The sequence below is a fragment of the Gobio gobio genome (genome assembly GCF_949357685.1).
Source record: "Gobio gobio genome assembly, chromosome: 25".
NCBI lineage: Eukaryota > Metazoa > Chordata > Actinopteri > Cypriniformes > Gobionidae > Gobio > Gobio gobio.
Window position 1 is genome coordinate 24,806,796 of NC_137121.1, and position 27,649 is coordinate 24,834,444.

Here is a 27,649-nt window from a genome sequence, read left to right on the forward strand (position 1 = left end):
AACTATCCCTTTAAATTAAATGGATTATTAAAATGTATATATTATTTAATTTAATTTCTTATTCCTTGAATTTGAATTACATTCTGCATCCTGCATTCAAAAATAATCCAAATTAATTGAATCAATTCTGAATGTTGTACGATCCTGTTAGACGACAACATGGATGAGATGAATAATGTCTGCAAGAACTGGTGCGCTTTAAACACAGTCGGCCTTCTTTGTGTAGACGAGAAGGAATCTGCTCGGAGAGGTGCGTGTTTTGAGAGTAAACTCAGCAGGCGCGGTGGAATGATCTGGACTGTACACATGACTATTTTAGGCTTGTTCGTGAAAGGGGTTGCCCAATTTCCTTGTGGTGTCATCCATGAGGAGCGCGACTCATGGGATGCTGTTTATTGTCTGAGATCTCTTGTGAGAGGTCATTTCCAAATACAGGGTGCTATCATCTGTTATAGCATCACTATAACTGTTGCTTATACTTCGGGCAAGGGAACTTACCCTAAATATCAAACTTTGATGCATTCACTTTAAAGTAAATAAACATTTACTTATAAACTTAAAAGGAAGTGAGACAGTCCATTTCTGGGGTCCGAAAACCTTCCAATGATATGGTAACAATTTGCAAAACGGTTTCATTAGTTAACATGAACTATAAAAATGAACAATACTTGCACAGCATTTATTCATTTCAACATTTACAAATGCATTATTAAAATCAGAACTTGTATTTGTTAACATTAGTTAATGCACTGTGAACTGATTAGACCGTTAGCATCTTGTTCAAAAATGACCAAAGAGTTTCGATATTTTTCCTATTTAAAACTTGACTTTTCTGTGTTTACATGGTGTACTAAGACTGAGCGAGATGCTAACGGTCTAATCAGATTCAATGATCTATGCTAAGCTATGCTAAAAAAGTACTACCACCAGACCCGGAGATCGGCTGAATGGATTCAAAAACGGTAAAACTCGACTGTTTAACTCTAGGGGAGTTGGAAAACGAGCCTATTTTAAAAAAAAGTGGAGTGTTCCTTTAACCCTATGACGATCTGAGTGCATGGTCTGAAGCGCATAATGCAGGTGCATCTAGGGCGTGCCTGAATCCACTTTTGCTAGTTGCAAATGAAAAAAGGTTGGTGCACCAAGTGCATTTTCCAGAAGGTTTGTACATAGTCTCTTAATAAGTCTTGGGTGTGTTTTGGGCGTTACGTGCAATAAACCAATCAGAGTCTCATCTCCCATTCCCTTTAAAAGCCAGTACATTTTACATGTACATGCGTTGTGCACCTGCCTATAGGCGCATATTACTAACGTGCCCTTTAAATAACACCAAAAATACCTCGCTATTAACTTTAGACCAGGTTTTTGTTGGCGCAGTCGTATTCAGTTGTTTCAAAATAGCAAGGCGCCAACAATGCGCCTGAACACACCTCATTTTCAGACCAGCACGCCTATTTTGCATTTGCTATTTAAACAACGTGGCGCTGGAAGTGAAAATGATAACTGTGTCGGGCTGAAACTACACTCTAAAAAAAAAGGCTCGTAATCATAGGGGAACCTTTTTTAGTGCTATATAGCACCAATTTTGGTGCTTCAGTGGTTCTTCAGCGGTTCTTCAGAGGTGCTATATAGCACCTTAGTCAAAGAACCGGTGAAGAACCTCTGAAGAACCGCTGAAGAACCTCTGAAGAACCGCTGAAGAACCACTGAAGCACCAAAATTGGTGCTATATAGCACTAAAAAAGGTTCCCCTATGATTACGAGCCAAGAACCATTTTTGGTGCAATATAGAACCTTTTTTTTTTTAGAGTGTAGCAAAAAACACTTGCCTGGCGTCGCATTGCACCGGGTATATGTTAGGGCCCTAACAGTACATGTATCCCACCTCAATAGCAGCAAGTGTTTTGCAATATAATATAAACACAATAAAAGGACATTGTAACAAACAATTTTTTATGTAAGTACAAAAAATAAAACATAAACTTCAGTTAATTCAACTAGGCAACCAAGGCATGATTTCCCATTTTCATTTAAACTTGATGTACTAAAATAACTAAAACTAAAACAAATAAAAACCTATAAACATTTTTATGAAAATTGAAATGAAACTGTGAAAATGTTACAACAAAAAAACGAATTGAAAATATTATGTTCATTTCGCTACCAGTTCTTCTGGTCTAAATATCACAGAATGCATATAAATACCTGTCTTTTCACAATCTCCATGTCTGGTTCTACTTTCTCCAGAGGAACCTCAGGGAACATATGTATTATTTGTTTTTGTAGCCCAGTGTCTGCACCTGTGGGGAATGTTTGGTCTGAGGATCCCATTAATAACCTCTGGTCTACGCATCAGCTGAGACGGCCGACCCACTGACCCGCTGGGACACCGTCCTGCTGAAAACGTGAGCTGTAGAAAAAGAGAGGTGGAGATGAGCAGACAGACCTGTACAGACACTGGAACGAGGGAACAAATTAGTACAATGTGGCTAGTCTGGCTACAAATTAATACATTTGGGGAATTCATTCTAATTCATCAAAAAATGTATCTATAGTTAAGTAAATTGGCCATGAATTATTGAAATTAAAACAGGGGAACAAATGATTACAACGTGGCCATGAATTAATAACTTGTGGGAACGACTTCTTAGTCCATGGCCATATCATCTATCATGTTCGCATGACATGCAGAAGAAAAACAGCTCAAACTTGCATTTTAGTCTGGACTAGCTTAAGCCTTGTCTGTGAAACCAGGCAATAGTGTACTAAACTGTATGTAATTGAGGAAGTTTGTGGTTTCCCACAGGTGTTAGGTGGTCCAAACTTGTATTATTCTTGAAGTGGTCCACCACCTTAAAACCTTTTATAACCAGTGCTCTGATTTCTGCTGTTGGCTATCGGATAAGGAACCGTCCATGCTGTTCCACCAACTGCGGTGTGACTAGGTGTCAGCATTTCTGAGTCAGCAGTGATGCCACTGATATATCTGGATTCGAGCTCATGCTGGACACCAAATACTTGAGGTGAGGAGAGTCTTTAAGCACCCTAAAACTGGCACTGGTTTGAAGAACGCTTTCAATCATCCGAACACACCCTCCCGTCTTCATGGCACATCAAACTGTCCTCATAAACATTTTATAGACCAGCATATTAGCCTTTCAACACCTCGCAAATAGATCAGCATTGGAAGTTTTAAATGCTGCAAGTGAATTTAGCCATCAGAACATTAAAATGTATGGTTGAAGGTTTGTTGGTAAATGGAAATGGCTATCAATGGTCATTCAGGAATATATAGTCTGGACAAGAATGAAAGTTCAGTGAAGATGGTCTGACTTTGAGAAGTACCAGGGACAAAAGCTTAGAGATGTTGGCAGCGATGTAGTAAGTGCATGGATCCTTTGGTGTAATGCAACACCTTACTGTCTCGCTCTTAGAAAGGAAACCTCCCAATCCAGGAGGTTTTTGCCAAGAAAAGAAGCCACATCTTTCAGAAGAAGAAAAGGCCTGCCGTAAGCGTTTTCTTTCTTGCTCAGTCTCGCTGCTGTGGCTTTCCCCACCCTAAAAAAAGCTACTAAAGCTGAATAAACAGCAGTGAACAAGGGCTTGCTGAGTTTCTGGAAATATGCAGGGGAAATGGGTCTCTCGTTTCGACAAATGGCCCACTTTTGAAAGCGGTCAAATGAGCCTGCAGGGACCGAACAGCAGGTTAGAGAACATGTTGCTTTCAGTCAAAAGGAGAATCTGAAATTATCGCTGTTGAAGTCTGGATTATATTGTATGAGCCTTGAAAACATTTTCTGACGCCCCAGTGCTTCAATATTTTATGTTTAAATAGCAGTGTCAATAACAAGCTGTTTGGGGTCATGGTTTAAGCTGTAGGCTGGAAACTGAAAGGCTGTAGGTTCAAATATCTCAAGTAATTCATAATCATTGTGCACTTGATGAAAGGTTGTAGGTTCAAATCCATAAATACAGTTTAATGTATGGCCTTAAAGTAAAAATATAAAACGTTTATTGTGACTTAATTTCTTGCAAGAATTGACTTCATATCTCCAAATTATGTACTTTACTATTTGTACTTACAACTCATAATTGTGAGTGGGCCGAGTAGGACAAGTTCAATTTGGTGCCGTAACCCGGATTCGAGGCCTGCTCTGAGTGGGTCAAGTAGGACCGGTGACAATTGGTGCTGTGACTTAGATTCGAAGCCCACTTGGAGCAGAGCGAGTAGGACCGGTGACATTTAGTGCCGTGACACGGATTCGAGGCCTGCTTGGAGTGGGTCGAGTAGGACCGGTTAAATTTGGTTCCTTGACCTGGAATCAAGGCAGGCTTGGAGTGGGTCGAGTAGGACTGGTGACATTTGGTGCATTGACCTGGATTCGAGGCCCGCTCGGAGCGGGTCGAGTAGGACCGGTGACATTTGGTGCCGTAATCTGGATTTAAGGCCCGAGTAGGGTCAAGTAGGACCAGTGGATTCGAGGACTGCTCGGAGCGGGTCAAGTAGAACCGGAGTGGGTTGAGTAGGACTAGTGGATTCTACTTGACACGCTCAATCCAGGTCACAACACCATTTTGAGCGGGCCTCGAATCCACTGGTCCTACTTGACTCACTCTGGTTCTCCAAGCAAAACCAATTACATTTGGTGTCGTGACCCAGATTGGGAGTGAGGATTAGGGGGGTGAGTGTAACAGATGTAGGCCAGTAAGAGCTGTAAACCTCACTCCCCTGGCCTCAAGAGGCACATTAGTGACTGACGTTAGCAACTACAGTCTTTAGTGTCCTTGTTAGGCCTCCTATGCTGGAGACCCCGGTTCGAATACCGCTAGTAGGACTGGGTCAAGTAGGACTGGTGACATTTGTTGCCATGACCCGGATTTGATGCCCACTCGGATCGAATAAAGTAGGATGGTTTACATTTGGTGCCATGACCCCATTGAGAGTGAGATTTAGGGGGGTGAGTGTAATGAACCTAGGCCAGTAAGAGCTGTGCGTGTAAACCTCACTCTCCTGGTCTCAAGAGGTGCGTTAGCAACTGATGTTAGCAGCTGCGGTCTTTAGCATCCTTGTTAGCGTGCCCCCCTCCCACACTGGAGACCCCGGATTGAATCCTGCCCTGAGCGGGTCGAGTAGGACCAGTTACATATAAGCCCTGTTTCCACCGAAATTACCCGGAACAATTTGTACCAGGAACTTTTTTTACAGGAACTTTTTTTCCCTCAGACCTGCTACTGTCTGTGTTTCCACTGCGGTCTAAAGTACCGTGAAGATTAGGCAAATTAGTCCAGAGACGTGGGACTGCACACCACTGTTCCTCCCGGTCAGCGACGGACAGTATTAATTTTTGTGCGATACTGTCTGTAACAATAACAAGTATGGAGGAGATACAAGCAGCGCTGCTTTTGCTAGTTATGTATTGGTTTTTATTAAAGAGGTCATTAACAAAACGGCGAAAAAGAGACGAGCACTGATACTAAAGCATATTCTGAAAGCTAGATTTAAAATAAGACAACACATGTTATTATCAGCTATTACGGACATTGACCGTGCGATTGCTGAGACAACGCGCGCCATCGGACAGAAAGAGCAAGACTGATATTTACTGAACGCAGAACGAATCTCGCAGGACTTTTAAAAATGCCGGTTGAAATAAAATGATGCGTGAGTTCAACCAATCAGCATGTTCAGCGCCCAAGTCCCACCCCCGAAAGTTCCTGAACTTTGAAAAAGTACTACCTCGTGAGCGGGGCCGTCTGGAGAGGGAAATATTTACCCGTAACTTCATTTAGACCCTGGTTCCTGCGGTCGAAACACACCGAGTACCACCCCAAAGTCCCTAGTTGCTGGGGAAAGTTCCTGCGGTGGAAATGTGGCTATAGTTACTTTTGCCAGTCCTACCAAGTAATGAATAAAAACATTATGGCTCTGGTTCATTTATCACACTGTAAATAAAGGATCAAGTTTAATGCATTGAATTGAGGGATAAAATATTCTATTCAGTGTCTCAATTTTGACAAATGTGACATTTTGTCCGAATATGTTCATGAAATTTTGCAAACTGTGCATACATACTGAAGAAATAGTAGTTTGTTATTCTGAACATTGATTTTGATCAAAGCATCAGTTAAAATTAATAGCAAGATCAGCATTTGGTTGAATCGTGTACAGTTCAAAATAGATTTTGCAGGTATTAATACCCCAATAAATCGCATCAGATCATTCACTGAAAGATAAAGGAGCCCTAATGTTTCCATGTTTCCCTCATCTGATTGGAGATCTTTCAAAGAATCTGACCGTTGATTTTCAGACTTTCATCATCATCATCCTCTTTCATCTCTTCCACGATGAGGCTTTCCTCCTCAAAGCTTTGAGGAGATATTAGAAACCACACTGCTGACTGTTAGCATATCTTGCCAGAAGCTCAGCATCAGATTTTATGACTAAGTTCAGTGCAGTCAGCGGAGAAGTTGATCTTAGATGGATTCCTCCGGCTGATCTTGGCCTCTCTCCCACATCTTCCAGCTCCCTGACAGGAAGTGTGAACCCCACACTGAGACTGACACGAGAACAGTCACTACATCTGAATAAATACTGACAGGGTCACAGGGGTCTGATCTGGGGTGAGAGGACAGCTTGTCAAGAGGTGTGGGTTCCTTTGGTATGTCTCACTCAATACAACTTGCAGTCGTGACGCAGAGTCGTTAACACATTTCGTCTGTGTGTGTCCAAGTGAGTGTGTGTCTCACTCAGTCAAACCACATCACGGAGACATCTATCTGATGTGCATGTTTTCGTCTGGAAGATGTCTTTTTGGGGATTTGCTCATCTGCAGAACGTCTAAAGCAACACACAAATGGCACTCTCCATAAGTTCACAAGAGATTTGAATAGACTTTTGAATAGAATTTGGCATTAGCATGAGCTTAGATATGTTATCACTAAAGGTAATTCATACACAAATGGCACTCTCTGGCAAGTCAATCAAGAGCTACTTCAAAAAAATGCATGTATCCTCAGGTAAACCATACCATCTCCTCATTTAGCCCCCATTGATTTGTCCTGACTGGGTGACATAAATAAGACACATGGTCAATAATGAAGACGAGCACATACCCAGAGGTTTTATGGCTTAGTGAAATGCAAACCAAACTATTTAGGAAGCCGTAAACTCAACATAAGAGCTCATCACGTCAGCTCTCAGCACCCAGCTCCATATATGGGAAGATTTGCTTCAACTGCTCACATGGAAAGTTTACACCTACTGACATCCAGGAATGGAAAAAATGGGCAAATATTGATGGAGTTCTGTCAATCTCACCCCATGTCAATTTCACAAGAGGAACCAAGCCCGTCCAAGCATCTATTTCTGGCTTCAGATATGATTGATTATGACGGTAGGTAGGTTGGTTGGGTTGGTGTAGTTAGTAGGTAGGTAGAGTTTAGTGCAGTCTATCACCAGAACAGCTTGAAAACATTGTCTTGTGTCAGTGAACCTCACAAATGAGTCACATCAGTGCAGGAGAATTCCTGGTCTCCATCCGGCCTTGATGCTGTTATGGAATCTCTTATCTTGAGGATGCAAAGTAAAGCGGTAAGTGCTTTGTTGACTCCTTTGTTGAGTTCTTGAACTTCAAGGATTTCTACGCTGATTTCATAGTAACATTTGATTTTTAGTCTTTTAACTTGTTTTTCCGTTCCTTTTCAAGCGATCGAGGATCTTCTAATATTCTGGAGGAGAATAATCGCTGTCATCTCTTGTCGCATCTGAATTGGCCTTTCTGGACAGATTATGGTGGTCTGTCTCGCATGAGATGCGGCTCTGAGTTTTCTCCAGCTGTGTTAGTGGAACACAAACAAACACTTCATAGGGGGGAACCCTCACTAGCCCGCAACTATTCGACCATTATGGCTGCCACCCGCATCAAAAAGACTTTAAGGAAAAAAAGAAAGCTCTCAAATGAATCGCATTCCACTGCCAAAGCTGCTTGTTTTTCACATTATCATGAATGACGTGAAATGCAGAGGAGTTTGTCTGCTTATTTCCCTCTCCATTTTTATGACCAGGGTGGGAGTTGCTTTGCTGACAGATTACAATTTGGCCAACAGCTTAAAATGAGTGTAAGAGACATGTAGTTCCCGAAGTGACTGTCTGCTTGGTAACTCATGTGAAATACTGTCTTGCCACATCACAATGAAGGGTAAAATGAAAGCTGTGATAGATACATTGTGGTCACTGTCTTTTCACGCTGACGTCTCTTTTTCAGAACATGCAGCAATTTCTCCCATAATGGTTAAGATTTATCTATGCGCATGACACAAAGGCCGTTCTATGCCAGGGGTTTTCAAACTTTATGATGCCAAGGACCCCCAAATATGATGAACCTTTATCGTGGACCCCCTTCCTAAAATCCATCTATATATTTTTATGTATGAAAAGACATTTAAACTGTTAGATAAATAGCAAGTGTGACATTATAAATACATATTATTTCCAAACTTAAATTGGCTATACTTAATGTTGAATGTACACTCACCTTAAGGATTATTAGGAACACCTGTTCAATTTCTCATTAATGCAATTATTTAATCAACCAATCACATGGCAGTTGCTTCAATGCATTTAGGGGTGTGGTCCTGGTCAAGACAATCTCCTGAACTCCAAACTGAATGTCAGAATGGGAAAGAAAGGTGATTTAAGCAATTTTGAGCGTGGCATGGTTGTTTGTGCCAGACGGGCCGGTCTGAGTATTTCACAATCTGCTCAGTTACTGGGATTTTCACGCACAACCATTTCTAGGGTTTACAAAGAATGGTGTGAAAAGGGAAAAACATCCAGTATGCGGCAGTCCTGTGGGCGAAAATGCCTTGTTGATGCTAGAGGTCAGAGGAGAATGGGCCGACTGATTCAAGCTGATAGAAGAGCAACTTTGACTGAAATAACCACTCGTTACAACCGAGGTATGCAGCAAAGCATTTGTGAAGCCACAACACGCACAACCTTGAGGCGAATGGGCTACAACAGCAGAAGACCCCACCGGGTACCACTCATCTCCACTACAAATAGGAAAAAGAGGCTACAATTTGCACAAGCTCACCAAAATTGGACAGTTGAAGACTGGAAAAATGTTGCCTGGTCTGATGAGTCTTGATTTCTGTTGAGACATTCAGATGGTAGAGTCAGAATTTGGCGTATACAGAATGAGAACATGGATCCATCATGCCTTTTTACCCTGTGCAGGCTGGTGGTGGTGGTGTAATGGTGTGGGGGATGTTTTCTTGGCACACTTTAGGCCCCTTAGTGCCAATTGGGCATCGTTTAAATGCCACGGCCTACCTGAGCATTGTTTCTGACCATGTCCATCCCTTTATGACCACCATGTCCCCATCCTCTCATGGCTACTTCCAGCAGGATAATGCACCATGTCACAAACCTCGAATCATTTCAAATTGGTTTCTTGAACATGACAATGAGTTCACTGTACTAAAATGGCCCCCACAGTCACCAGATCTCAACCCAATAGAGCATCTTTGGGATGTGGTGGAACGAGAGCTTCGTGCCCTGGATGTGCATCCCACAAATCTCCATCAACTGCAAGATGCCATCCTATCAATATGGGCCAACATTTCTAAAGAATGCTTTCAGCACCTTGTTGAATCAATGCCACGTAGAATTAAGGCAGTTCTGAAGGCGAAAGGGGGTCAAACACAGTCAAGTCAAGTCAACTTTATTTATATAGCGCTTTTAACAATGTAGATTGTTTCAAAGCAGCTTTACAGTGTTAAACAGGAAAATAATGCAGCATAATTTTATTCAGCTGTATAGCCATTCTGGAAAAATTTCAAGTATCATACAGTGACAGTGTGGGCTTTAGATCAATAATTCGATCAGTAATTTAGTTTAAATGGTTAATTTAGTTTATTATTTAGATGTATTTCGATGTTTAGTTGAAAAATGTAATGTCCCCAACTGAGCACGCCAAGCCAGAGGCAACAGTATTAGTATGGTGTTCCTAATAATCCTTTCGGTGAGTGTATAAACCTGAAGAAGAAAATTTTCAATGAAAAATTACTTGTATAAGCAACTTTCACAATAAATGTATTTAAGCAGTATGTAAGAAAAAGGGGACTGTAGTGAGAAAAACTCACTAGAAAGATACAAAGCAAACATAATTCTGGAAAGTATGTATACGGCAAACAAAGAGAAACGATTAGAAATGAAACCGTTAGATTGTGCGGTAGACCTTATCCAGTTTTGCTTTGTCTTTTAATTCTCTGAAATGTTCTGAGGACCCCATAGAACCTTCTGGAGGACCCCTGGGGTTCCCCGGACCCCAGTTTGAAAACCCTTGTTCTATGCTACTCTATAAGATCTTATTTTCACCAAAATTAAAGGAAGTATTGCATGTGCCTTTTTAGTAATACAGCAATCCCAGAATGCATTGTAACGAGCTAAGTAAAAAAACAATCAAATTGACCAATAAAATTGGCTTTTTCTGCTTACTAGGAGTTTTAAGTTGTTAGCTGAACAACATGCATACATCAAACAAATCAGCTTTTCTTGTATTTGTAGTTAATAATTTTCAGCGGACACTTAATTTTTTTTTTATATTTATGATTTTGTTGTCATATCCTATTCAGTATGCGAAGCCAAACGCTCCAGAGGTGTCTAAATTGTACTATGAACTGCACAAAACCTACATATTTTATTCAGATTCAACACAATTCTCTTCTTTTACATTGCTATGGGGAAATGACTAGGAGCTTGGTTTAAGAATTTAGAATTTCCTGCTTTAAGTATGTGGACGGCACGGCAGACATTGAGACTGCTGGCAGGGTTTAGGAGCCGTTTCAGATCAGTGCCAAATAAAAGAATCCCCCCCCCCCCCCCCCCCCCCATCATACTCATCTCTGCCTTGGGCTGTAGTCACGTAGGCCTTACAGTAGAAATGCTCTGGCGCTCAGGGCGAAAATCTGCCCAGGCCCGCCAGACATTTCTCCCAAAGACCACCTCAGCTCTGATCTCTCACAAACAGCTTGCGGCAGCGGAATGAAGCACATCTCCTTAACGGTACCAACAGTCTAGGCTTTATTAAGTAGACAGCCCATAAAGGGATCTTAAAGTCCATCTGTGTGAGTCTTATATCCTTAATGTGGTTTGATCTGCCTTTTGGTTTTTGTATTGCAGGAAAAGAGTGATACCAGTGAAAAAGTCATGTTATGTAGGAATTTGGTTACCTTGGAAAACAGTCATTATATAGACAATAATAATTAACACATTAAAACTGCAACTGACCAATTAGAATCATTCTAGGCGTTTACTACAGTTGACCGAATGGATCAGGTGTGATTTAGTGAAGGGGGGAACTAATTTCCATAATCAAGCTATTTAAAAAAAAAAACAATTTAATTATGATAATGATTATCAAAGATGAGTTTTAAGGGTTAAACTTAATGTCTGCAAGGGGACTTTAATTTGTGGTCGCAATATCTTGTCCCAACCTCTGCATTAAAGGGATAGATCACACAAATAAGAAAAAAAATTGTTGTTAAGCTGCTAATTTCCATGCATAAAAATTTGAAAAATATCTCTAAAACTGACAAAAGTACTCCTGTATTATATTCCAAGTCATCTAAAGCCATACAAAAAGACATGGAAAGGAGAAGCTTGGACATTCTGCTAAATAACTCCATGGGAAAAGATAAATTGTATGGGTTTCCAATAAAAGTAGAGTGAGATAAGTATTCTCAGCTGATTATGTCATATAGAATATGCACAACTAGCTGGTGAACCTTATTGTAAGCGATACAAGAGCTGGTTATTAAATGCACATGTGTGTGGTCATTCCTCCAGTGATAACTATCGCAGGGCTTGATGTCCCTGGCATGACAGAGTGGAAGCAAGTGTATGCGTGTATGTCAACACCCCCTTGATATGTGTGTGTTGGAGACTCAAGTTGCGGTGGGGTCAAGTTGCACCTCTGCCTCACTAACATTTGCTGTCCAGAATGACTTTACCCCAGCATAGTACTGGTTAATCCTATCTATCTATATATACACACTGCAATTTCCCAGAGCTCCTCAGATGGTATCAGAGGGGGCAACAGACGTCTAAGAGGCTTAGAAGGTCCCGTTTGTCATTGAGAATTAATTCTCTGGGGAGTTCGGCTGGTTCCTGCCGCAGGGGGGAAACCCAGATAAAGTGAGGGTCATGTGGTTGTATGTGGATTCGTTTAGTGAGACTTTTGAGACCTTTTCTGCATATTATTTCATTCCTTGTCCATGCAAATATCACCGCTATAATGTCAGAGTAATGTAAATCGTTCCCAATCCCAGGGTACTAATATAATGCTCTGGGTTGTTACTAGGTCGATGCTCTGCGGTTGCTAGGGTTTTCTGTGTGATTGCTAGAGCACTGGCAGTTGGTTTCTGGGGTGTTCTGGGTGGTTGCTGTTTGCTAAGCAGTTGCTAGGATGTTCTGTGTGGTTGCTAAGGTGTTGCTATGGTGTTCTGGGTGGTTGCTAGGGCACTAGTAGTTGGTTTCTGGGGTGTTGTAGGTTGTTGCTGTTTGCTAAGCAATTGCTAGGATGTTTTGTGTGATTGCATCCTAGCATCCTAGGGTATCCTGTGTGGTTGCTAGGGTGTCCTGAGTGGTTGCTAGGGTTTTCTGGGTGGTTGCTAGGTTACATAGTGTTCTTGGTAGTTGCTAGGTGGATACGTTTTTATGGTTGCTAGTGCCTTACTAGGTGGTTGTTATGGTGTTCTGGTGGTTGCTAGTGTGTGCAATTTGGATGCTTTTAGGTGTGTCTATTGTTGCAAAGGCATGTTAGGTGGTTACTAGGATGTGTCTAGACATTTGCTAGGGTTCTTGCTGGTTGCTGAGGTGTTAATCAGCAGTTGCTGGGTGGTTGTTATAGAATTGCTAGGCAGTTGGTAGGATGCTGTGCTTGGTTAATAGGCAGATGTTAGGTCTTTCTGGGTAGTTGCTAGGCAGTTGCCAAAAAGTTTTTGGTGGTTGCTAAGGCATTGATTAGCAGTTGCTTGGCGTTTGCAAGTTTGTTCTGGGTTGTTGTTAGGGCATTGCTTGGCGTTTGCTAGGTTATATTGGGTGGTTGCTTGACAGATACTAGGTTTGTCTGGGTAGTTGACAGGGCCTCATGAGGTAGTTGTTAGGGTGTTCTGTGTGGTTGCTAGGGTATGCTACTTGGATACTTTGTGGTTCTGGATGGTTACTTTGATGTTGCACAGCAGTTGTTAGGGTCCTTGACGGTTGCTAAGGTGTTGATTAGCAGTTGCAAGGCTGTGATGAGTAGTGTTTGGAAGTTGCTTGACAGTTACTAGGATGTTCTGGGTGGTTCATAGGCGGATACAAGATTTTTCTGGGTGGTTGATAGAGCATGCTAAGTGGTTGCTAGGCAGTTGCCAGGGAGTTCCAGGTGGTTGCTAAAGGATTGATTAGCAGTTACTTAAAGGTTGCATGGGTGTTCTGTGTTGTTGTTAAGGCATTGCTTGGAAGTTAGGTGGAAGTTCTGGGTGGTTGCTAGGGTAATGCTACGCAGTTGCTAGGGTAGTTGCTTACAGGTCAAAAGTCTGGATATTTTAATATGGCTCAAGTCCCCCGTTCAGGGTAAATCTTTGGGATTATGCCACCAAGCATACGTTACTTAGAAAAGTAATACATCTCTAGCCGCATGATTCGAGGTATCATTCATATCCATAACACAAATGGTGTGGGACAAGTAATGCACTGTAGTTCAATACTCAAACTCATATTTAAGATATAATAACAGTCATGTTTTCTCTAGCGAACACACTAATATTATAAATAAAAATGTGTTAGCTCATATCAAAAGACCCCGAAATGGCTTTCTTAATTTGGCCAACAGCTTAAAATACAGCGTAACATTCGATGTTAGGTTCTATATGTAAGTATGAAGATCATCTATGCAGAGGGACTTGTTCTTGTCAGCTTCTCTGGTTTCCTCTGCCTTTCATTCCTTAATCCTCGGTAGACATGGGAAGTGTGACTCCCCTTCCGGACAGTCATTAGCAGAGCCTGAAGGAGATACTGACGATTCTGAATTTGATAAATGTAGAAGTTGTGAAAGACAAATGTTAATGCATGTTAGTTACGTTTTTCTATAACAGAAATGTTGGCTGCTTGGTTTGCTCACTTTGTTTAGTTGCTTTGTCTATTTACAAATCACATTTTGTTTTGGAAAACTTTCATATTTTTACATATTATTGAAACAGAGCCAGGGAACACAATTATCCAGTTTTCTCCACTGTGTATTTAAATAGTTCATGCTCCCTGTTTGGGAAAGGACAATGTTCCACAGCTAAAGTCACATCCCAAGGGTTTAGATAAACATGCATCTGATGCCAGCACTATTACTCCAGCATGGATGGCTATGTGTCTTAAAACCAATGGGTCTGTTACGGTACAAGATCAGCTGAGATGATAAACCATCAGAAACCCAGAGGAAAAAAAGAACAAGAAGACATAAACAGTATTCTTTCAACAGGAACTTCAACTGTTCTTATCACCCCTGGTACTCGTCTGTGTCTTTATATGCTAGAACAGATGGGCGAAACAATAAGATAATCATGTCCAGGCATTCGTGTGTATTTCTTCTAATACAAACGGTTTGATTTGTAGTAGTTGGATTGGAGAAAGCTGAATATTAAAGGGTCTCAGATAACACTTTCTCTCTGAACAAAGCTGAACAAAGCCAAGTATCAGTTCACACCGTCCTGGACTTTTTTTTCTAGTGGGAAAAGTATGAGAAAACCATTTTAGCCTCAATGAGTAACTTGACGAACGATTAACCAGATGGTGGGCAATATTTTCAAATAAAGTCTGTGTAGAGGACTGTGTTTCATTTTTTAAAAGCAAGATATGTGTTTTCCAAAATACAAACTATTGTCTAACGCTCTGTAATGATATCCAAAATTTCCAAACTGTATTTGTTGGCTATGAATGTTTACAGGCCTCTGAGTTACTTATGCTATTAGTTAATTCATTAAATATTTACCCATAGTTCTTTGGGGCTTGTTTATATTATAAGCTGCATTGAATCCATCATCACCACAAAAAAAAAGCTAAAAGTTTGTCGAAGCTCTTACACTGTGATGTGAATGATAACAGGAAGTGATATAATAGGGCTCTGTCATAAACATAAACATAAGATAACAAAATGAAATGATATGGGAATACAGGAATAGGAATATTTTGCATTAAAGGGGTCCTATTATTCTTTTTCACTTTTACAACTTTAGTTAGAATGTAAGGTTACAATGCTCAAAGTCCATTTTTTTTTTTACATAATCCACTTTCCAAGAACTACAACAACCGGCTCGTTTGGACTACAACGCAATTTTTCCGGATCTTATGAAGTCATAATGTTACTCATTTAAATAATCCCCACCCACAGAATAGGCAAAAAAGGGTGAGAGGCCTGGTTGAGCTGTGTTAGAGAAGTCTGTTAAGATTTTTTGCAATATTTTAACTCTTTCCTACCCATTGATAAAATTTACGGTCATTTAGACACACTTCCCCGTCATTGACTTAATTTTCTGGCAATCCATGTTTTCACTTATACAGTAGGGGGGCGATATTACGCATCTTCTGAAATATTACAGAATCTACAGATCAAAACACAGGCGAGAAAAAAAAAGTAGAAACAAGCGATAGAAGCATTGCTGAACACATGTAAGCTAAAGCGATCATCAACATTAAAACGGCAAACGTTACCAAATGAAATGTCGAACTAGGATGAGGTATAGGACTCTTTGGGCGTGTTGATTCACTCAATCTATGTTTTGATCATCGTCTGAATACGATCTGGCCGAAGTCGTTATGTTGCTTTTTATTATTATTATTATTAAACTTACCCACATTAAGCAAGTGTTGATAAAAAAACAATACATGAAGCTAGAATAAGCTTTTTTTTTCTTAAGAAGAGGGTCTGTTCTTTCGATATATTGTATGTTCAGATGTACAACAAAATATCATGGGGACCATTAAAGTTTTGTGAAAATGATCAAAAATTATGGTGCTGGCAGGCACCTTTAAAAAACAAAAACACACTGGTGGGGAAAGAGTTAATGACAGGCTCCTTTTATATATATATATATATATATATATATAGATCAGGCATAACATTATGACAGGTGAAGTGAATAACACTGATTATCTCTTCATCACGGCTCCTGTTAGTGGGTGGGATATATTAGGCAGCAAGTGAACATTTTGTTCTCAAAGTTGATGTGTTAAAGCAGGAAAAATAGGCAAGCGTAAGGATTTGAGCGAGTTTGACAAGAGCCAAATTGTGATGGCTAGACGACTGGGTCAGAGCATCTCCAAAACTGCAGCTCTTGTGGGGTGTTCCCGGTCTGCAGTGGTCAGTCTCTATCAAAAGTGCTCCAAGGAAGGAACAGTGATGAACCGGTGACAGGGTCATGGGCGGCCAAGGCTCATTGATGCATGTGGGGAGCGAAGGCTGGCCCGTGTGGTCCGATCAAACAGACGAGCTACTGTAGCTCAAATTGCTCTAGAAGTTAATGCTGGTTCTGATAGAAAGGTGTCAGAATACACAGTTCATCGCAGTTTGTTGTGTATGGGGCTGCATAGCTGCAGAGCAGTCAGGGCGCCCATGCTGACCCCTGTCCAAGCGCCAACATTGGGCACGTGAGCATCAGAACTGGACCACGGAGCAATGGAAGAAGGTGGCCTGGTCTGATGAATCATGTTTTCATGTGGATGGCCGGGTGTGTGTGCGTCGCTTACCTGGGGAACACATGGCACCAGGATGCCCTATGGGAAGAAGGCAAGCCGGCGGAGGCAGTGTGATGCTTTGGGTAATGTTCTGCTGGGAAACATTAGGTCCTGCCATCCATGTGGATGTTACTTTGACACGTACCACCTACCTAAGCATTGTTGCAGACCATGTTCACCCTTTCATGGAAACGGTATTCACTGGTGGCAGTGGCCTCTTTCACAGGATAATGCGCCTGACACAAAGCAAAAATGGTTTAGGAATGGTTTGAGTAGCACAACAACGAGTTTGAGGTGTTGACTTGGCCTCCAAATTCCCAAGATCTCAATCCAATCGAGCATCTGTGGGATGTGCTGAACAAACAAGTCCGATCCATGGAGGCCCCACCTCACAACTTACAGGACTTAAAGGATCTGCTGCTAACATCTTGGTGCCAGATACCACAGCACACCTTCAGGGGTCTAGTGGAGTCCATGGGTCAACACAATATTGGGTGTATAAGTACTGTATATGGTTTTAGTTTTATTAGTAATGCATTGTGATTTATTTTAATGGCATTTGGTGGGTGAATACATGGTATCGTATATGCAAGGATCTTGCAAACTCCAAGAACAGTGTTGTGCTATTCAAGACAATTACAAGAGAGCAGAAATAGTGCAAGACAACTGGGTATTATAAGACTGGGGTTATTTTAGGAAATTATCACATTATGTTTCACCACTTGTCTAAGTGTTTTGAAATGTGAAATATACAGACTGGGCCAGGTGCTCGGGCACAGAGACTGCCCTAAAAATACTCTGAGATGCTTGTAAGGAGGAGAAGGACAGACTGAAGGATAACAGAGAGAGAGAGAAGTCAGTCCGCTCAATATCCCAAAGAAACAAACTGAAGCTCCTCTTGCATCTGTCATGGGATACATAAAGGCACGGAGATGAAACTGTTGATGACATTTTAAGCCCATGCAGAGTTTTTGTTCAATCATATTGTGAAGAAGTGTTGAAACGAAGTTTTGATCACACTGATGCAGAGTTATCATGGGATAATGATACCTTTGTTATCAGTCCGAAGGGGCCCAGAAATTAGTTATTCTGTCATCAGTGACTTTTTCTGAGGTTGATGGACCATTTATCCCAAATGGCATACAGTAATACTATTACAGGGCCAATACCCCTGGAATAACATCAGGGTCAAAATGCCACTGAAATTAAAAATAGCATTAGATGCATAAATAAATAATAAATTATTTATTTTCATTTAGTTTATATGTAACATCTGATGTATTTCTTAATCTTTTGGGCCTGTTTTAATGAACTGGTTAATATATATATAGGCCTACATTATATGCATCCAATGGACGTCTTTGGCCAGGAGCGTTGCGTTTTGATAACAGAGCGTCAAAACTGTGCGCGCAGTGTGTATGAAGACGTCTCAATGAGTTCGCCTTGCCCATCACACCCCTTATATAGGCATATAAACGGTCAAATGTCGAGCAGCAGCGAATCGCCACACGGTTCCATAAAAAAACACACACGGTGCATGGAGAAGCAGCCCAATGCGGCTGTTTCCAAAAAAGTATTGAATGTCCAGAGGAATTCAGTAACCCCTCCCGTGAAAGTACGTATTTGAGAGCGCGCACAGGAGCGGGCGCTCGCACTCCAGCACTGCGTTCAGTCCCAAGCGCTTCTCCTCTGTGGAAATTTATCTCTTTCAGCCGAACAACCACCAATAAGCAGCCATGGATGCCATTAAGAAGAAGATGCAAATGCTCAAGCTCGACAAGGAGAATGCCTTGGACAGAGCTGAGCAGGCTGAGGGAGACAAAAAGGCAGCGGAGGACAGGAGCAAACAGGTCTGCGGTTTTAATGAGGACTTTAAAAAGTTATCCATGACGCGCGCACGCGCCGGTCTCGCGCGCTACTTGATAAACGGATTATTGCTGCGCCTGGGTGGATTAGTAAAAAAGAAGTGTAGCCTACACTTTTCATTGTCAAGTTAAAATAATATCTATTTATATTCATATAGGGTGAATTCAGGGTGATTGGAACGCTTTCCAAGCCATCTCAATGGTAAAAAGTGTCCAATCTAACTGAATTCACCCCATCTATTTAGTGTTACTGTAACAATAGGCTTAATGTAATAATTAACATGCTGTCATTCATCTAATGCAGGAAAATGTAGGATATGTGCAGCCATTCATTCGTTCATTCATGTTACATTTGTCTCTAAATTTCTACTCGAGTTTATTAGGTTTTCAATGTTTCAACAAGATTTTCTTTATGCTATTAAATTCAAAATGGTTGAAAATATGTAAATGCAACGTTGTCACAACCTTGAGATCACTTAAACTTAAGCTTTCACTGTTTTTTTTCTCTCTTCACTAAATTTGAATCTGACCAAACCAAAACGCTTCTGGTAGATACCCAGCAAACATTGGTCCGACGGCAACGTCGTGTCCCTGGCCAAAAATAGTCGCGGTAGGACGGCATAAATCGGTAAAAGTATGTAACACAGAACATTCTTAAAAATGCACTCAGATACATTTGTACCTGTCTACAGTTCTCTCCGGTTGCATGTATAATAGTTACTTTGACTTTTAGCTATGTGTAGTTCAATATATACCCTTGAATCCGTCGTAAGAGGACGTCACTATGGTGACGTCTTTTACACGTGCATTTATAGTCCATGATGACCCTCTATGAAATCATTGTGAAATATGCAGAAGCTGCTTACACCTTGCATGGTTAATACTGCAATAATTAATTTAAGTGCCCCAAGTAGTTTTTAAGAGGTTGTGAATAGACGTCCACTGACGTCCCGTACACGTCCAGTCAAGACCCATAAAAAAAACCTTTATGAAATACAAGATTTAGCCTATATTTAATTTATTTTGAATATAGGCTAAATATATTTAAAATCACAAAGTGCTCTGTGTGGTTAAGTGATTGTGAACCCACTGCATTTTAGTCATTATTTCAACCCGTTTTATGTATTCGTTGTTATTATTTTTATGGAATGTAGCCTATGCATATGTAAAACAGTAATATATCCTATAACCATTAAGTCTGACTTGAACTGTGCTGCCAAGATGTAGTAACAAAAGATATTAATAAATCTAGCGATATTTCAAAATCCCGCGATATTATAGATTATCTCGCGAGATAGCGTTCCGTTCTCCAGTTCCTGTCTACATTACAACCACGAGGAGAAGAGGACTTGCGGAGAGAGTTTGATATATTATTAAAAATCTACTGTTGGGTAAGTACATTTTGTAGTATTTGATAAATTTACTTGAGTTTTACTTGTTTAACATGAAGGAACCGAAAGAAATGAGGCCCACGTTGTCAACAGAGAATTACTTGAGTTTTGGCTAATTAGCTAGTAGGCTAAACGTTACTTTCAACTTAAACACGTTTAATTATACAGCACAAGTTATTACTGTAACCTATTAATGTAGCCTTTTGAGAGTTTCTTTCAGAAAGTAATGCTTCCATCCCCCACTAACACCCATTTAGAGCAGAACATCTTTTATAGAGTAAAATAAAATGTAATGCATGTTGATTACATTTTTCTTATGTTTAACTCATGATTCATTCATCTTGTTGCATGTTTTTATTTATTTTTTATTGAGCTGTGAGATCATTTTTGCAATACATTTTGAAAATAAGTGCATGTCATTTACCTCAAATTTTTCCTATTATTTTAAAAATAAATATATTCTCTTCCCTCAGATGCTGTGAATAGGTGGACTCTGAGATTGATGCAGCAATAGCAGAACACCTGAATCACTCTCCAGGAAGAGCTGTTGGTGATGGTTACAAAAAATTACAAACAAAATAACTACTTTAATGTGTTTAAGGGATAGTTCCCCCAAAAATGAAAATTGTTGTCATTTACTCACCCTCGTGTTTCAAACCTGTATACCTTTCTATGTTCTGCTGAACAAAAAGATGTCTAACCCTTGTTTAACCCTCTTAATTTGGGAATTAAGAGGGACTCCACAGACCCCAGGCAACAAAATGTAATTTTATAAACTATGTTTATTAATGTTTTTACTCAACATCTGTGCAGTTTTTGGAGAATTTATAATAATTGTTAAATTTATATAAATAAATTAAAACACAAAATCAGTTTATGTAAAATTCACTTTATAAAAGACCCAAAATTCTAACTTTCATTCGTGGGGATAACATGGATAATTTGACATTGTTTAGTGTAAGATTTTTGCCCATCCTTTGGAAAATACAGTTTTATAATAATAATAATAAAAAAAAGAATTTTACCAGTAAATGGCTGCAAAGCTCCACTATTTGCTTACTATGTGACTGACTGAAAGACATTTTTCACAAGTATCTTACAGTTGGATTCATATCTAAATGTTATGAAATCACAATTATAACAATTAAAATTAATTAATTTAGTCAAAGTTTAGTATTTTTTTTGTACTGAATTTTTTTTCAATGTTACATTATGATTAGAATCAAACCAGAGTCTTTAGAATTTATCATTTTATTTCAAACATCTGATTTTCTTATAATTCTACAAATTGAATGTACACTTCAGTTACTAACTGTAACAGAACAAAAATTTACAGAAATTAAGTTATTACATATTGAGTAAACAATACACAACATGAACATCAAAATGCTATGAACTGAACAGCAATAACAAATTGAACAAATATTCCTGTATGTGTGTGTTTGAGCATGATCATTTTGCATTGTGGATGTTTTATGCATTGTTGGAAGTGTGCCACTTCATTTCTGTATGCATGTTCTGTTGTTTTTGAGGATGAAATTTGTTCTAAGCAGCCTGAGTGTGACTTTTTTTTGTCACACGAACATAAAAACAGATATCAATCCAATTAATTGTTTTTATTTGTAGATTTAGAGAGTGTTGACAACCGTACAAAGGGAACTTTTTATTTGAGCAAACGTCCATTGGGGTCAGAAAAGACCCTTGAAGAATGTTTGTAACCAAGTAGTTCTCACCTCCCATTAACTACCATAATCATTTTTCCCTACAATGGTAGTTAATGGGAGGCGAGACCTGCTTGGTTACAAAAGAATTTTAAAACATCTTTGTGTTCAGCAGAACATAGAAATGTGGAATGTATAGGTTTGAAACGTGAGGGTGAGTAAATTAATTTTAATTTTTGGGTGAACTATCCCTTTATATAATGATAATTCAGTATTTTGTAATTGTTATTTTAGTTTGGTTAATGGATGTTAAACATTAATGAAAGAAGAAAATCTGTGGCTGTTCAAAAAAATAAAATGTTTTGCTAAATCAGAACATGCTTCTTTTTGCTTATGTCCACAAATGTGTTCTTGTTTGTGATGTACACGTGATTAAAACGTTTCATGGACGTTCAGGTCTGACTGGACCGATTTTGAACCTTTTTAGAACCTGTCAAAATGTGAAAACCAAGACATAATTGATTGCATTTTACGATGTTACACAATGGGTGTGTGATTATTTTATATACACACTTAAATTATGCAGCAACACATTTAAACATCCAGAAGACGACACATTTAAACATCCAGAAGACGACGCATTTAGACGTCCAGGGGCGCGCAGAAAAGACGTGGTATTCACGGCCAGATGACGTCGAAGACGTCCGTTCAACTTTCATTTTGGAACTATTTTTCAACCATGACGGGACGTGTCGGAGGGACGTCTTTTCAACGGTCATTAAACGTCATAATGTTTGCTGGGTATCTTTGACACTTTTGGTCTCACAAAAAGTAACGTTAGCATATTTTGGGCCTATATGAGACCACAAACAGAACACCACGAAGGGTTAACTGTATCTGAAGTAGACATATTTAATGTTTTGATAGCATTTGTAATAAAAGTTGACCTCATTTGTAATGAAAACTGTCATTTATGCATGTGTAGTTAGAAGACGAGCTAATTCAGTTGGAAAAGAGGTTGCGCGTGTCCGAGGACGAGCGTGATAAAGTGCTTGAGGAGTACCAGAGTGTCGAGGAGAAGCTCCTGACCGCCGACGAAGTCGCCACCAAGGTATTTTCCTGTGTGTCCCTGTCTGAATCTCCCTAACTTTTCTCTCTTCCCGTCTTTTTCCCTGTCGGTCTCTTTACGGCCACACCACGCGCGCACTCTGCTTCCTGCCTTCACTGCTGTCAATCAATCAATCACTCACTCACGCGCAGCTTGAGGATGACCTTATAGCGCTGCAGAAGAAACTGAAGGGCACTGAGGATGAGCTCGACAAATATTCTGAGGCTCTTAAAGATGCCCAGGAGAAACTGGAGCTGGCCGAGAAGAAAGCCGCAGATGTGAGTATAGCCTACGCAGCTTCTTCACCGCCTTCACGCATCTTTTCCTGACACTTTTTGGCATGCCACTTTTTAGGCCTATGTCTGTCATGCATCATATTTGAAGATGGTTGTGGATATTGTTTTCGGACCCAGGTTGCATTGGGACTATAAAAAACTAAAAGTAAATAAATAAATAAAGTGATGTCACGCCACCTGTTTTGGGCTCGTGCACTGTAGGCCTATGTGTGACATCATTTCGTGACTAAAAGGGCACATGGCATGGGGATATAAACACAATATGCATTCCTCTGACCAAACATGGAGTAGCCTGTTAGTATGGGTAAGCAAACATAAACATACGATTCGCGATTTAAATTACAAGACATGCATTCCAAGACATGTCCAAGAGAGAGAGAGAGAGAGCAGAGAGGCTGTTATATTTAGCCCAGTGCCTTTATATGGTCAAGACTCAGCTCAACTCCTTGGGCTCTGCCCTCGAGAAAGACTGAACGACTGGAAGACCTTCAGAACTAAACTGTATCGCATGAGTAGATCATCCAAAGCCTTGTCAACTATTTGCATAGCTTTGCATGATAGATCGTGCTCCGAACATCTAGCTTTAAAGAATCGTTTGAACCCGAGTCGTTTTGTTCCGTTGATTCGACATCCATTATTCAATAATTAAGAGAGATCTCTTTAATACAATTACGTTTATTAAAATAAGTTATTTTGCGAGTAGCAAAATCGTTTAAAAAATACATTTTTACTCAGTTTTGTTGTGTGAAAATAGATATTTCACTGTGGTCTTGGATAGTGCGCGTGCTAGGACTCCCCCTCGTGTACAAAGACAGTAAGGGCGCGAAATTTGGGATAAAGGGATATTTCACCCCCCAATTTTTATTGTTGTTCCAAACCTGTATGAGTTTTTTGTCTGTTGAACACCAATGAAGACATTTTAAAGAATGTTGGTAGACAGTTGATGGCACCCATTGAGTTCCATAGTAAGACAAAAATACCATAGGAGTCAATGGGGGCCATCCACTGTCTGGTTACCATTCTTTAAAATGTTGTGAAGAAAGAAACTAATAAAAAAAATTTTTTGGCTAAACTATCCCTTTCAGTTTCAGGTTAAAGGAATAAAATATTTTTAAACACACACACACACACACACACACACACACACACACACACACACACACACACACACACACACACACACACACACACACACACACACATACACACACACACACACACACACACACACACACACACATTGAATTGACATTACAAGGTAATAAATACAAATAAATACATAAACAAAAATTAAAATAAATGCATCGAAGAAAAAATGGGCGAGGCTGAGACATGTAGCAAAACAAAGGAAGCGGGCCCTTGAAATTCTGTTGGCTAAACGACAGAAGAAATAGGGTTTAATTTACGAGTTGGTGTACAAATTTTCTCATATTGATGCATTTGTAGCCAGTGGGATCTTCAGTTTTCAGTTTTGAGTGTTATAATAGTGTTACATTTTATCTGGTTGTTTTCTTTTTGTTTTTTGTTTTTTTTATGTATTCAGCTCCCACATCTATTGAATAATTTTTTTTGTGTTTTATAAAGGTTGTTTTACCCTACATAAAACACAAAAACTGTTTTACCTCTCACCTGTTAGAATGAGTTTTCAGGCAGATGCAAAGATACTTAATAGTGTCTATAAATGAGCATGAAGTAAACATATATATAAAAAATTAAAAAATCATTTTAAATAGTGTCCTGACCTCGGAGAAGGTTTTCTCTATCCACCTTTTTTACCCCTCACCCGTTTGCATCCCTGATATATATATAATATAATATATATATCATTTTTATTTTTTGCAAATATCCCAGGTTTAGGCAATATTGTATTATGTACAGTCATGCCAATAAAGCTATCATTATACTTGATATTATATTATAATGTTTATATTAGTTATTAATATTACATTAATTTATTATATTAATGGAAGTCAATGGGTGCCGTCAACTGTCTGGTTACCAACATTCTTTAAAATGTTTTCTTGTGATTAAAATTTCGTTTCCACAACTATCCCTTTAAGTTTCAAGTTAAAATATTTTTAAACATATAATTAGTATATAAATATCGTATTATTTACAGCCATGCCAATAAAGCTATTATTATACTTAATTATATTACAATGTTTATATTATTTATTAATAGTACATTCATTTACTATAATAAATGTATTTATTTATAATTTATTTAAATATAAAGTATAAGTGAGTATAATAGTTTTTATCACTTAAAAATCTATTACAATATCAAATTGTTTAGAAAACAATACAACAGCCAAGTCAGCTCTGGTCGATGCTGTATTTAGCCCTATAGAGGGCGCAACAGGATAAAACAAATGGATTGGAGGCCCAGAACGGCGCACCCCCTCCCCTTGAAGCGTTCCATATTTAGCAGCTCAGTTTCAGCAGCAGCAGCAGCAGCAGCATCCCAGCATCCCAGTCAGTTAACCACCACCAGGCTACTGATTAACGCCTTCAGGTGTGCAGCAGGTGGAGGGGCAGCGTGTGTTGCATATCCTCCAAATGACTTTAGAAATAACCTACACTTTTAATGAATCAATAACAATATGTTTTGACACAATAAACACGCATTACATTCCACCTCTTGTGTGTCTCCCATGTAAATACAGTTTGAAGTAAAGCGGCAGATAAGCCCTAAGTTGTGGTAATGACGTCGTTTGGGGCTCGCCTATGAAAACATGGTTACTTCCGGTGTGATCTGTAAACGTCGCTCCGCGTCCTCGCGCACACACAGATCAGGGGCAGCAGCAGCGGCGCGTCTCTGAGGCTGTGCTCTTAAGGAAACGCGTTGAAATACGAGGCTTTTAGGGGTTATTTAAAATAATAATGGCGGCTACATCGTTGGAAGCAGTTAAACGGAAAATTAAACTGTTGCAAGAGCAAGCAGACGGTGCTGAAGAGAAAGCGGAGAAACTGCAGAGGGACTTGGCGCTCGAGAGGAAAGCCAGAGAAACAGTAAGAACGCCACATTATATAAAGTATGAAGTGCATGTGTTGATATGCGACGCGCTGCAGTGAAGCGTCACGCGCATCCCAGGCGTTCCGACGGGAATAAGTTAATTTAATCAGTCGCGCGGCGCGTTGAATATGCGGATGTGATAGTGCGCACAGTGATGTTCACTATTAACGTAGCGGAATTTCTCAGACGCCCTCTACGCGCTGTTTGCCTGCCCGTTAAACGGCGACAATGTATATCACTCCCGTTTTTTAAGTATCATTTAAGAGTTCCGACTTATAAACAAGCTGGAGACGCGAATTAAATGTTTGCCAATGTGATTATAGACTGACGCATGTAAATGGAGTTTAAGGTGCTGAATAACGATGTCCGACTCGTATCTGAATTGAGTCGGATCTTGTTTATGAATCAGTTGAACTGGTCCATAAGTTAAGCCGGAGTGATTCACGATACAGGCTGAAAACCTGCGAATAGCCTTCGAGATATGTCTCTTTTGAAATTAATGAAGCGAATTAATGGACGGGAACCATTTTGTTCGAACATGATCGATTCCCACTGAGCCATCTGATGAGTGAACCGATTACATTTGATGCTAATTAAAGTTGCCAAGCCATTATGCAAAAAAAAAAAAAAAGTTTTAATTTGAATAATTTGTTTTTAAATGGAGAAAATAATTCAAGTTCAAATGGAGAAAATGGAGTTCAAATTCATTTTTAGAATGAATTTGTAGGTTTTTTAAATATCAAATTATTGACTTTGATGTCTGCAATAAACTAAACGGACTGAAAAAAAGCTTATTAATAAAAGATGAATCTAAAAAAGTATGAACAAGTGCACAATTACGTCTGAGTTTAAAATAATTAGTGAAACGTTTTTGAACAGGTTCTTTGAATCGAATCGCTCGAAAGAATCGATTCGCGGAAATGAATCGGACTTCGTGAAACAGGACAATGTTGTTTTCACCCAAAACTCTGAAATCCCTGTACAAAGCTGTTTTCAGTCTCTTGTTGACTCGTCTCTTGTTGAGTGGGGTTATAATCCAGTTAGTTAAGCGAGTTGTGCCTCTTGCTCTGAATAGGTCATTGTTTGATGACAATTTACGTTGGACCAGATGCTCTGAGTGCAATCATTTTAGACCAATAGCCAACAGCAGTTTAGTAGTGATCCTGGAACTGTTTATGTAGTGGTTTTGTTGTAATGAACTGGCAGTGTTGCTGCCTCAGGCTCAGCTGATGAATCATTTGAGCAGTTTCCCTTATATGGCCAGTCTGCGTTGTCACATACAGTGGGACTCACCTTAGTTGTGCAGAAATAAACAGTGACAGCTCTAGTTTCATGTTAAAGAGTTCCCTGTCGGCTGTCAAGGTTATCTGTGCTGCTTTCTAGTTTTTCATATCTCAGCTGACAATATAACATGTACTTTGCCCTATGTAGCTTCCTATAGTGGTAGGCCTTTGTCTATCTCTGGGCTGGGACTTAAAGGGATAGTTCACCCATAAATTAAGCTTCTATTATCATTTTCTCATCCTCAAGTTGTTCCA

The 27,649-nt window shown here is 39.7% G+C and overlaps 1 protein-coding gene and 1 long non-coding RNA gene across 20 annotated transcripts in view; both read left to right on the forward strand.

Moving 5' to 3' along the window:
- The first annotated feature begins 18,262 nt into the window (after nucleotides 1-18,262).
- Nucleotides 18,263-27,649, forward strand: part of tpm1 (tropomyosin 1 (alpha)) — a 40,463-nt gene continuing 31,076 nt past the window's right edge. For 5 of the 19 annotated variants that reach the window (XM_079808706.1, XM_079808705.1, XM_079808713.1 and 2 more), the window contains exon 1: nucleotides 25,778-26,107. In XM_079808706.1, coding sequence (XP_079664832.1) covers nucleotides 25,979-26,107 — 129 coding nt within the window. In that variant the 5' untranslated portion in view covers nucleotides 25,778-25,978. Of the gene's footprint in view, nucleotides 18,625-22,037; nucleotides 22,466-22,676; nucleotides 22,803-22,951; nucleotides 23,078-25,777; nucleotides 26,108-27,649 lie in introns of those variants that run through there. The other 14 variants (XM_079808719.1, XM_079808711.1, XM_079808721.1 and 11 more) reach the window with 8 other exon arrangements.
- Nucleotides 19,929-22,067, forward strand: LOC307121207. The gene is made up of 2 exons (XR_013815938.1): nucleotides 19,929-20,030; nucleotides 20,504-22,067. It is a non-coding gene; the product is annotated as an uncharacterized lncRNA (long non-coding RNA).